At 41.4% G+C, this 13,254-nt stretch overlaps 1 protein-coding gene across 2 annotated transcripts in view; it reads right to left on the bottom strand.

The window, feature by feature from the left end:
- The window catches only part of TPK1 (thiamin pyrophosphokinase 1), a 1,612,014-nt gene that overhangs the window by 1,001,016 nt on the left and 597,744 nt on the right, over positions 1 to 13,254 (bottom strand). Inside the window, exon 4 of one of the 2 annotated variants that reach the window (XM_044064986.1) lies at positions 2,256 to 2,351. In XM_044064986.1, coding sequence (XP_043920921.1) covers positions 2,256 to 2,351 — 96 coding nt within the window. The remainder of the gene's footprint in view (positions 1 to 2,255; positions 2,352 to 13,254) is intronic. The other variant, XM_044064987.1, reaches the window with a different exon arrangement.

Genomic DNA, 13,254 nt, shown 5'->3' with positions numbered 1-13,254 from the left:
GGCACTGATGAAACCATTATCTGGCACTGGGTTGGGTCCAGCGTCTAGAGATTTACTATATATCTATTGATCATCTCCATGTTAATTCTTTTCATGGCTTCACATACAAGACTAGTGAGACTTATGGGTCTGTAGTTTCCAGGGTCTGTAGATGGCCCACCTTTGTGCAGAGGGATGACTGTTGCTTTTCTCCTTTCATGAGGCACAAAGTCTGTTTGGAGCCTACAGTTACAGAGTAATTCCAGAGGCCCTGATAGGTCATACTTCATGCTATTTAGAAGGCATCCTGGGATATTGTCTGGGTCCACTGATGCAGTGTTCTTGGTCTTACAGAGAGCATTAAGGACGTGTTCTCTATTGATAGTAGGGGAAGTCTTATTACATAAATGATTAGTCTGCTGAGCAAATTATATATATATATATATATATATATATATATATATATATATACACACACACACACACACACACACACACACACACACAGATAGGATGACCAGGTAAGCAAGTCATAACAGAGATATCAGTGATCCTCACATACCGCTCATTAAATGTTTTTCAACTGCAGTAGGCACCTCAACTCCAAGTAGTAATCATGTTTACACAGTAGTCATCTAGAAATTAAGCTGAATGATGCAGCATATCAGACACTTTCATTTATGCTAACACAAAGCCAATCTTTTCAGCCTTGTGACCCCACATAAGTGTTTTCCAATAAAAGCATTCCCTAATACCCAATCAATAACTCAATCTTAATTGTATTAGCATGTCCATCTCTGACAAAAAGGGCCCTTTTCAACAGCTGCCAAATAAAAAAAAAAATAGGCCATGTGGTACTAAAGCGTCTCCTAAAAGTAGTTTTATTTTTATCAAAAGCAGCTTATTATATTAAAAAATATACTCCAGTCTTTGCACACTGGAGTCCATTCCCATTTTAAATGTTACACCATCTAATAAAACTTAGAATGAAACGCTCCAAAAATGTGGCCAAGTAAAGACTGTCAGCATTATGAGCAAACCATATAAGTGATACATGGCATTTGACTCAAGGTCAACCAATGACAGTAAGAAAAGAATTCACCACAATGAGGCAGAAATTATCTTTCAAACTAAAAGTATATCACAGTATCCCTAAAAGGCAAATAAGAACACAATGTCTTTTCTTATTTACTCAGTGACAGAGCAAGATGACTTTTTTCTTTATTTTATTTAGGTGGCATGTGCCTTACAGCACACATATAGTTAAATGAAGACAACAAAAACTACCTGGTTAAAAAAAATTCAGCAATGACATTTGTATATCACATAACTCCAGATAATTAGTCTCCCATGATTTGAGTGTTAGGTTGGACTTTAAGTGTCGCCAGTAGGTCCAAGTATGTATTGTGAGCTTCTTGGTACATGGAGGGTGAACTATATCTGATTAGGATATAGTATGGGATTTTGTCCATGGTGATCTGCATGTGGAGGAACTCCAGTGTGTCTCAATAAGCTACTACCTCTTTTACTTCAGTCCAGTAAAAAACATAAATACTTACCACATTAGAACACATTATTCCTTTGTAAAACATCTACCAAATATAGCACTGTGACATGCAGTAGATGGGTACTACACAGTCTTCTTCTTCTTTCGGCTTCTCCTGGTTAAGGGTCGTCACAGCGGATCACCTGTCCGCTCATGACTGGCAGTGGAGTTTTACGATGTCGAGTTGCCAGCCCAGCGCCCAACTTTCCAGAGAAGGCACACACACACACACACACACACACACACACACACACACACACACACACACACACACACACACACACACACACACACACACACACACACCTAGGGCCAATTTAGAGTGTCCAATCCACCTACAGCATGTCTTTGGGATGTGAGAGGAAACCGGAGCACCCGGAGGAAACCCACGCGACCACAGGAAGGACATGCAGACTCCGCACAAAAGGCACCCCAGCCCGAGAATCGAACCGGAGAACATCTTGCTGTGAGGCAGCAACTCTTAACCGCTGCACCACCACGGCCACCTAGATGGGTACTACACAGTACAAAACAAAATAGTTTTACTTTATGCAAAAATCATTAACACTTCTGCTGACAAACACTTCATAAATCATCATACATAAAACCTCTTAATGAGCAATCTCTTAAGCAAAGCATAATTAATTCAAGAGTACTATCTTTTAAATGAATTACACAACTGTATGAAATACAGCACATCTCAGAGAATTGAACAAAACAGTCACCAAACCTGCACCTCGTTTTCTTTCAACTTTTTAAGTAGAAGGCTAAGACATTTGGTGAAGTCAGTGAAGTCCTGATCTGGTGTTTTAGTTATTTCACAACCCTAGTAAGAGACAAAATACATACATTCATTAATGAATTTCAATTTGTGTTTATGTACACACACACACATTAAGTATAAGTCACAACGAAGCTGAATATTTTTGATTGTACTGTAGTTAATGCATTGGTCTTATTTATTTACTGATTTTTGTCAGGTGGTAACCACAGTAGATTTAAGTGCATTACTACAATGCCTGCTCAGGCTTTCTTTCCTGCTACAGAGCAACAGTCAACCAGAATCCGTGATGCAGCAATAAAGCACTATTAAAGGTGTAAAAAAATACAGCGATTAGAACAGAGATGTCTGTAAGTAAAGAAGTTAGAAGAAACAACCCTAGTCATTAATGCCTGAAACTTCTCTCTTAAGATGTTACTGATAAATGTAATATTTGTAACCACTTCATACTGCAATATTAACAATGATGTATATGTACCTGTCTCATAACCAAACAGATATTTGTCAAAAAGACATGAAACATTGCACATCCGAGCTTGGCGAAAGTATGTAATTATATGTTCTTGTTTTGAAAAATACATACTGATCCATAAGACCTCTTTTCAATTTTTATTTAATGATACCAATGTAACTCCATCTTATGTAGCTGCACGTTCAGCATACATCTTAGCTTCTTTTCTCAAAACCTCTGGTCAAAGTGAAAAATAATGCGGGGGCACAAAGTCCCAAAATCAGTTTCAGATTTTAAGCATTGCTCTATTTCTCTTATAAACTAAAAGAAACTTTGGTTTGTATCAACATATCATACCTCTCAACTGTCCCTGATTTTGACTCAAATTTTAGCTCTGTCCCTCTTAATCCCTCCTACAACTAGTGACTTTTGGAGGAAAGGTGGTGAATTACACTTAATGAATAATGACAATAATTAAGAGTTATAGACTTATTTTACTTCAGAAAATGTGTATTAATTCATATGCACTGATTCTGCCAATGTTTCAAGTTAATAGCACTAATATTTTAAAAATGTCCCAGATTGTCCCTGATTTTTTCTTGACTTGTCTCTGATTCTGTTGAAATTTGTCCCCGATTGGTTGAGAGGTCTGCAACATATATTTCCTGAACAATAAAAAGTATGAAGAAACTCTAACTTTTGGCATCATAATCTGTCAGTAATTTTCAGTGATTTAGCAGAAAATCAAAAATTTTAAAAGGAATAGGGCAAAAATATGAGGCAAAATCAGAGACATTCTACAAAAACAGGGACAGCTGAGAGGTATGTGCACATGCCAATGATACTTTTAAAAGAACAACTGCACTATTAATTCACCTGCAACCTTACTGCAAAATTATTTGTTAGTTAACATTAAGCACAGTTAACTTTAAAGAATTTGCTTTCTATGCTCACACACCAATACAGAGGAAGTAAAGCAGAAAAGGGAAATCCCTTTAAATTCAGTTTTGTACATTTAGATTTTAATTCAAAATTCATAATGACTTGATCATGAAGCAGGTTTCTGGATATTTTGCCTAACTGACATCCATGACCATGCTTTACTTAACGGAAGTTAGGAAAAACCTGGACACGTCTCTCTTGGTTTCAATGACAGATAATTTGTTAACAAATCCCATTTGTAGTAGCATGCTAAAAGCCTAATTTTTTCATATCAAGCCCTTTCAAACCCTATCACATGCAGTCTGGTCAGTATATATACGTGGGTGCTTGTTGAAATTCTGGGGACTGTAGTTCTGGTTGTCAGAAGAGCAGACCTAAAAGTGGGAATGTGGTTGTATATATACCAAGTCTGAGGAAGATGTACCTCACAGTATTCTCCAACTCTCAGCTATAGCAATCTCAGAAATAGCATATAAAAGCACTGTGGGTGGGGTGGGAGGATGGGGTGGCATCACAGCTCCCAGTGCATGAAAAAATTCCTACAAATGGTGAAAAATGAGATTCGGAATTTACTGTTTTGAGTTTGAATCACAATTGCTATTTTAAAGTATAGCAGCCTACAAAACTGCATTTATCAGTTCAGTGAGGAAGCCTCAACACTGTGTATTCTGGAAGGAACGTAGTGACACTTGCACCACGCCTACTACACAGGGTAAAGATCCTACACAAAAAAAACTACTTATGCTATGGCATTTACCTGTAACCCTCCTAAAACACTAAGACATTCTACACATTACAGTCAAAAAAAGGTCCTCAGCCATTATATAAACAATCTGTTGAAACACCAGCCACAGCGACACAGAGAAGCACTGTATCCAGTACCTCTGTTGCTAAGCACTTACGGCAAACCATAGCACAGCCAAATTTCCTGGTCATTGGTGATTCTATAGTGAGACACACTGATGTCCCCCTCTAAGGAGAGAATCAAGGTTAGCCACCTTTCTGGGGCTATGATCCATCAAGTCACACTGACAAGTCATTGAACCACCATCCTTCTCTGAAGATGATGCCATGTTACCAACAGAAAATGACTGATTTTAACTGGCTTAGCTTCTGGTGTCAATTCAAGGAGTACAATATTTAAAAGACTGGGAGGACATGGGTGACAGACCAGACAGCGTTGCCAGGGATGGTCTGCACTTATCCCTTCTAGGCTTTCAGATATTGGCAAAGAGCTTTTCCAACCCCATAGTGCCTTTTTTAGGAAATAGCAAATTGATAAACCTCCCAACTTAACTGAACCTACAAAGGAATATCTGACGGTGGTGCTGCTCAGTGCTAGGATTCTTAACAAGAAACTCCACTCCCTGCAAGCCTTCCTCTCTCTGGAGAGTGTTGACACCTGTGCAGTAATGGAGACATTGTTTAAAGTCATGTAGAGTACCCCAGCAATGCAAGGATATAATGCCTTTTAAAACTTTAGACCAGCTACTGCACAGGAGTGAACTAAAGGTGGAGGAGTCTCAGTCCATATTAAAAACAACCTCACATACAGATTAAAGTGTATGACCCACTGGAACTCGTACATGTGCAACCATAAACAGGGTCTCACACCATATCCTTGCAACCTACAGGTCCTCCTCCATGTCACTTACCCTTACTGCCTATCTCAATCTACTAGAGTCCCTCACCATTCGATGCAATACAATATTCATTGGGCATCTCAACTACTCCTCTATAGGGTGGGAATCCTACACTATTTCTAATGCACAAGCCCACTGATTCCTAATCTTTATTAATACCAGAGTCCTGGAACACTTGGTCCAATCCCCTACCAGGGGTACAAACAAGCACATTGAGTGGCCCTCATGGAAGGATATTCGGGAGTACCACAGAACCAAAGGCAGCTCTGCTTCTGAGGATCAAATCCAACTTGTAATGACCAATAATGGTATGGGCATTGGACCAAGTGGTTGCATTAAAGATATCAGTAGAAACTCTAGACAAGAAAGGAGATGCAGGAGCCATGGATCTAGTACAGTGAGCCTTTGGAGGTTGGGGCAAAGACAGATCATGTTGAGTGAAAACAATCTATTAACCACTTTGCCAAGGTAACTTTGGAGATGGATTTTCCCAACCTAATGGGGGCAAAGGAGATGAACAGCTGATCAGTTTTTCTAAAAACATTAGTTCTGTGTAGATAAAAATGGAGCTGTCCATGTACATCTAAGAGATGAAACCTGTATTCACCTTTGTTAGATAAATTAGGAAAGAACACAGATAAATTGAGGACTTGATTGATGTCCGCCTCTGAGGCTACTTTGGGAAGAAAGGAAAGATTAGTACATAAAGCAAATCTATCTTTGTGAAAAACCAAGTAAGGGGATTTTGAAGAGAGTAGCTGAAGTTCAGAAACTTGTCTCGCTGAAGTAATGGTCACTAGAAAAGACTTTTTCCAGGAGAGAAACTTGAGATCAGACTTGGCCAAGGACTTGAAAGAAATCTGATTCAAACCTTGCAGTAACAACGTAAGATCCCAGGGTGGAATAGGGTCATTAATTGGAGGTCTATGCAGAAAAGTACCTTTAAGGAATGCTTTACATAGTTTATAAGAAGCTGGGGGGAGGGGGGTATGATAATTCAAAATGGCCGCTGACTGAACTTTGACCGTGGAAAAACTTGAAAAATTAAGCCAAGGAAATCTAGGAGAGCAGGAATAGGTGAGGTAAAGGGACCTTAGTCTCTCTGGTAGGTCCAACAAAAAAAAAATCTTTTACATTTACCCTTGTAAATGTTTCTAGTAGAGTCTTTTTCGGAAGATAGCAGTAGCTGGCAAACCAGGGAGGAAATCCTGGGCTATCTAACTATTAATGGAATTGGAGAAACCATGTTGTCAATTTGAGTCCAGCAATGTCCGGATGTGTCATTCACAAGGGATGAGAAATTAGATCTGGACTGGGGTCCAGAATCCAGGGCAGATATAAAAGATGAGACCACAGGAAAGGACACCACACTTGACGAGACTAAAAAGGGAAATGAGGACAACTTTGCACTTCAATCAAAGTGCTTTGTGAAGAAATTTGAGGATTAGAGGTAAGGGGGGATAAACATAAAGGAGACCGGAGGGCCAAATGCAGACTAGAGCATGTCTCGGTGACTTCCCCGGGGTGGGGTGAGGATCATGGCAAAGAATCTGCTGCACTTGTTGTCATGGGGAGAGGCAAATAGATCGCAGCAAGGTTGATACCATAGATGGAAGATACTCTCCATCACTGATTGGTTAAGAGGCCACTCTTCAGGCATCAGAATGGACCTGCTCAGTTTGTTGGATAGCACGTTGGATTTCCCTAGTATAGGCATTGCCTTAAGAAAGTGATTGGAGGTGATCGCCCTTAACTACACTTTCATTGCCTCAAAACAAAGGGGATAGGATCGAGTTGCCCCCTGTTTGTTGATGTACCAAGCCAAAGATATGTTGTCTGTTTGGATAGCAATTATCCCTGGAGGAAGCATGTCCTGAAAGGCCTGCAATGCTAGGAGGATCACCCTTATCTCCAGGACATTTATATGCAGATTGGTCTCTTCTGGGGACCACATGCCTTGGACTGTCGATCCAAGAAATGCCCCCCCCCACCCCAACTGGGAGATGTCCGTGGGCACAGCGGGAGTGAAAACACGAAAGGGCATCCCTGACAAACTTCATTGGACTGCACCCAAAAACACAGTGAATTCTTGCAAACCAGAGAAAGTTTTTTTGGAGAGGATATCGGCTGTAGAAGAACCGACCATTGTACAGTTAGAATCCACTGAAGAACATGCATGTGGAAATGAGCCATTGGAACCAAGGTAACGGCTGTCATCACTGATCCTAAAGCCTGGAAAACTAGTTTTGCTGAAGAATGATGTGAAAGATTCTGTCTCACCTGCAGTCCTAAAGACTGTACTGTGTTTGAAGGAAGGAAGACCAATTGAATGGTGGTGTCCAAGCAAACTTCTATAAACTTGGAGCTGCTACCACTGCCATGCATTTGGTGAACACGATGTGGGCTGTGGTGAGACCAAAGGGCAGGGGTCTGAACTGGTAATGACTGGCTCACAACCAAAAGCACAGGAATCTCCAGGCATGTCTGTTCATTTTGATATGAGATTGACTCATAGATTCATAGGTGTGTATTAGGCTAATGGCCCAGGAGCCTTTACAAGCCTAGCCCCAAAATATTGCCCAGGCACCATGCCACCCGATGTTAGTTCACAGTGCCCCTATCCAGTAGGGCAACTGGAGTGATCCCGGGAGTGAACGTTCTGTTACCCATCTACTCGTCAAGATTTCTCTTGAAGAGGGCCATGTAAAAGTCAAATTGTCCTTCTGATCAAAAGGTAGAATGTACTGAACCGTGACCATCTGGGACTTGGGGATCTTAACAAATTGATTTAGATTGCTGATATCCAGAATGGGCCTCATGTCCACTGTTTCTTTTGGCACTACAAAGAACCTTGAGTAAATTCCAAATCCTCTCTGGTCTGGTGGGACCTCTTGGATGGCTCTTTTGTCTAGCAGATTTTGAATTTCTATGGCTGATAACTCCTGCTGACAGAGTAGAACATCGGGGAGGGTTTTCCTTTTGGATGGTCAGGTTTGCCAAAAAGGAATGATACAATTTTTTGTACTAAAGTTTCTCTAGTTACTGATGTCCAGGCTTCTGAGTGCAGAGACAAGCAGACCCCGACTGCCTGTAGAGAAGAGCAGTCAGGCAACATTTCAGGAGTGCTGGAAGGGGTTATCTGAGAAGGTATATTAAAACTCTTGGTTTTGCAGGCCTCCTCTGCTGCAAGGGTAGCGTCTTCCATTAGAATCCCCCTTCCCCCCGCCTCTGGGGTAAGTTTCCTCTCATGAGTCTTGGAAGAGACCTTGTGACCTTCAAAACCACATCTTTTTATCTCCATATTGATTCCTGGAAAAGGATCTCTGCTGGATAAAAAATATGTATCCCCACAGCAGACAAGGTCTTACCACTTTGCTCACTACAGGAGCGCATTTCTTTTAACATAGAGCCAAACAAGAAAGATCTGTCAAAGGGAACATTGATGAAAGAAGACTTGAAGGGCTCTGTGAAATTGCATAAGCACATCCAGACGTCTCCTGATGGCTAAGCCTGAACCCGGCACCAGTGAAGAGCCTACAATGCATGAGAGATTAGCCTCATGGATGCGTTGGAAATAGACTGAAGGGTGGCCAGATGCAAAGACAGCTGTTTATGATCCTCCAGCGACATGGACCCAGCAAGAGACATGGAAAGTTCTTTAATCAAGTCTCCCTGCAATCTGGTGAAATGTGCCAAACAATTAAGTGACCAAAGGCAAAGGATGCTGAGGCATAAATGCACTTTACAAACCTGTCCATAACCCTGGACTTTCTGTTAGGAGGATGGACAGAGAGGCTCTGTTCTTCCAGTTCTTTCTTAGTGTCTACCGTCATAACTATGGCATCCACAGGAACTCCCTGACTCCAATGAGGCCTGTCTTTGGAGGGAAAGAAATTTGTCTAGTTGACAGGAGATGGGTTGCATGGTACCAGTTTTTCCACGATCGGTGAGACACGGGATCTATAAAGTCATCAGCTGGGGCGGGTAACCCAAGACTTGGATGGGTCAAACCTGAAGGCTTCTAGAAAAACTGACTCCTCCTGGGAGGGGGGATCAGAAGACCATCCATGTTTCTAGCTATGGATCTCTAGAATGTCTCTAAAGGAAAGATCTTTTGGTGGTGACCTTGGGGACCCTTCCCCTTCATCAAAGTCAGTGTCTTTGGTTAAAGACTCCAGAGTGGAATCTATTTGCCTCCTTTTGCACGATCTCTTCTGGGGGACCTCTTCAGTGGGATGATCTACAGAGATATCAGATGATAGGGGAAATTCTTGCACAGGAAATAATTACAAGCTTAAATGGGTCAGCTGTATCTGTGGAATACTGGGAGACAAAAACGATGCTCACCACCACAAAATGGACTAAAATCAGATTTAACTTTAATGATCAAATAAAAGCTTTAAAACATGAGAAGCTCTCCTGTTAAATGATAAGCGCTTTCGGATTAAACCTTCTTCAGATCGTAATTACTAAGGCTCTCTCTTTCTCATATAAAAAAGAATTTCACCAATCAGTATCTTCATTTCAAGCTGACACCTTTCTTCTGGCCAATCAGATCTCATCCAATCACAAAGCTAGATGGTGGACAAGCCTCTGTGTTAGCCAATGGAAATACATCTCTCTTTCAGAATAGGTTTAAACGGAACAACTCCATTTAGGCCTGGCGGGCGATCAGCTCTAAGATTAATTATCCAGTTAACTTCCCTGGTTTCCATGCGATTACAACGGTCCCCTCCTCTATAACCTTTGTAAATACAATCAATAGCTTTAAAGTTAAAACAGTGAGACGGATTTGCAAAGTGTGATTAGCCAATGCATTTTTCTGATCTTTGTGAAAAATGTCCCTGAAATGACATAAAATTCTGTCCTTAAACTGTTGGCAGGATCCAAAGAGATAAAAGTAGACTGGACTCTCAGGTGAGAGAAAGGCATCTTCACCACCTCAAAAGCAGAAGGTGCAGGAGAAGCTATTGCTGGCTTCACCAGATCCGAAACTCCATGTGCTGCTGGGCCCCAACCCTGTCCATGCTCCTGGCTCTAGAGAATAGTCGGACCTAAGTTATCCAGTGCCGAAGTGCAGAGGGGAGGTGACAGCTCTGAAGACCTTGGAGTTGAAACCTTCCCCCTGGATCCAGTGCTAAAGCTTTGCTCGGAGGCTTGTCCTGCTCTACTGGGATTGGCACAGAACAAGTCAGGGATGCATTCGGACATATTGACTCTCAGAATATTTGGTATCCAAGGGATCTGAAATCGCTGGACAGATAAGAGAAGGAGATACAACTGAATGAGATACAGGTTGGAGGCTTACGTATGCGATGGGAGCTGCAGCCGGTAACACCCCTATCTGAATCAGATAACACCCCTATCTGAATCTGAGCCCTGAGGAACTTCCTCATCATCCTAGCCACATCTGCCTCGGAAAGACTCTGGGAGGACCTGACAGAGGATTGCGTAGAGGGGAGACATGACATTCTCTTTGGAGTCTCTTGTTAAAAAAGGTGATTTCAGCCATGGGGAAATAGGCTCTGGTGAAAAACTTGGGCTCCGTGACTGTGGAGATTTGAGCATCTCTAACGCCGGATCTAAAGATGTCAGATCTGATCCTTTAGGTAGTTTAGCTGGTAGCTCCAAGGCTGCAGCAGGTTTTGGGGATCAGGTGGGAGAGCATTCTCTATACTCCCTGGAGTCCAAATAGGATTTCTGTTTCTTTATGGGGGTTTGAGCCCCTGAGACAGAAGCAGTAGTGGAAGAAAAAGTCACAGACAGCCACTCCTTTAACACCAGTTTGTTGCAATGATCAGTTAAAGCCAGAGAACTGAAACCCATATAAATCTGACAGAAGGTTTCAAGGTGTGCTGCTCCTAAACAAAATATGCGCTCCCTGTGGGCATCAGAATTGGGTATCTTATGCCCACAAGAAATGCACTTTTAAAACCTGTTTGCTTTTCAGCCATATCCAAAAGAAGGTAGAAAGCTAGAAATAAAGACCTTTTTTAACATTAGAAGAATAGAAAGAAAATATATCAGCAATGGTATACCCATAAAAAGGTGTAGAAAAACAAGAAAAGAGAGGAAGGGTGAAATACAATATGGAAAGATATAGAAAATAAAAAACTTTCTATTTTAACTCATGCAAAAAGTAGAAACTTCACTCCAAAAGCTCAAGAAAGCAGATCCACATCTGAAGTGTTAAAGTGGCAAATGAGATCTGAGGTATTACAGGGCTCTGAGTCATTGTAGTTAAAGGAGGAGCCCAAAAGTCAGATCCAAGAGACTAAGTAAATACGGCCAACCCAGCTCCACAGTTGGATCGGAGACCCATGCACTGAGGAATGAATGAAAATCAGACCACTTTGTAACCACGGTTTAAAACTGAAATGTGTTTATAGGAAGCTGGGTTTGAAGGGGTTGTCATCTTTAGGTAACACAGCCACCACAGCTTTCTTCCAAGATTCAGGTGCTTCTCCGCCTTTTAAAATACTGTTAAACAAAATATTCCAGATCTTTATCACTTTCTCCCCTGCTAATTTCCAAATTTCCACAGGCATACCATCTGTTCCTGGAGACTTTCCTGAAGATTGATTATATACAGCTGTTTTTATCTCATCACCTCCTATCTTAATTATTAGTTATTTACCTCTTCTACCTCTAACACTGGCATAACTAAGCCTTCCATAAATATTTCTCTTTGTACTCTTTCTTGATTTCCACATTTCTCTGCATTATACAAATTCTCATAAATTGTCCAGAATATATTTAAAACCTCTACAGGATCTCTGGCTATTTTTCTTGTTCTAGGTTACCCAAGTCTGGCAAAGTACAGTTTTGTACCTACCATAAATGTAGATGTTCGAGGATTCCATTGCTGCAGTCCTGACTATTGGGTATAGTCCGCGTCCAGTCGGCCCGAATACCAGAGTATAAGGCTGACGCCGGTCATGGCGCCTTAGACTGACGTCAGTACGTCAGGGTACTAATGCGCATGACCGACGTCATATCCTCAGTCTTTTCTTGCCCCAGATGTCAGAAGACCCCAAAAAGACAAGTCCCAAAAAACCTGCACCAAAAACATGTACAATATATACAACAATATATATATATATACAAAAATATAAGCATGTACACTCACCTACACAACCACCCCTAAATACAGAGGGGAAGGAGGGAGGGTAAATTGGACTGCAGCAATGGAATCCTCGAACATCTACATTTATGGTAGGTACAAAACTGTACTATGTTCTTCGTCTTCCATTGCTGCAGTCCTGACTATTGGGTAGAATCCCAAAGCAGAGGTAAGGGAGGCTGGCAAATTATAAGGAAGTAGGGGCTGACAACATGCCTTGCAAAACAGCTGTGGCAAAACCAGCCCTAGACTTAGAGTAGATAGGAAGGTGATAATGCTTAGAGAAAGTATGCACTGAACTCCAAGTAGCTGCTTCCAAAATATCCTTAGTTGCCACCCCCCTTAGAAATGCTGTTGAAGTGGCAGTAGCCCTAGTGGAATGAGGCCTAATCCCAGCTGGAATCTCCTTGCCATGATGGGAATAACAAAATGCAATGCAAAAGCCAATCCACCTGGAAATAGTTTGTTTTGACACAGGCTTGCCCTGAGAACTCAAAGCAAAAGAAACAAACAACTGCTGAGACTGCCTAAAATCCTTAGTCCTGCTTAAATAATATCTCAATTGCCTGTGTACATCTAAAGTGTGCAAAATCTTTTCCCCTTTATTTTGGGGATCTGCATAAAAAGTAGGCAAATGAATAGTTTGGTTTAAAGCCACACTAGAAACCACCTTAGGCATAAAGGAAGGATTAGTACGTAATGATACCCTATCCTTATGGAAAATCAAAGGGCTCTACTGCCATAAGGGCCTGCAACTCAGACACCCTTCTTGCAGAAGTAATAGCCAAC

The sequence above is a fragment of the Protopterus annectens genome, chromosome 3.part0 (assembly GCF_019279795.1).
Source record: "Protopterus annectens isolate FY-2018-M chromosome 3.part0, PAN1.0, whole genome shotgun sequence".
NCBI lineage: Eukaryota > Metazoa > Chordata > Ceratodontiformes > Protopteridae > Protopterus > Protopterus annectens.
The sequence above is the reverse complement of the archived record's forward strand: the minus strand, read 5'-3'. Positions and strand labels throughout refer to the sequence as shown.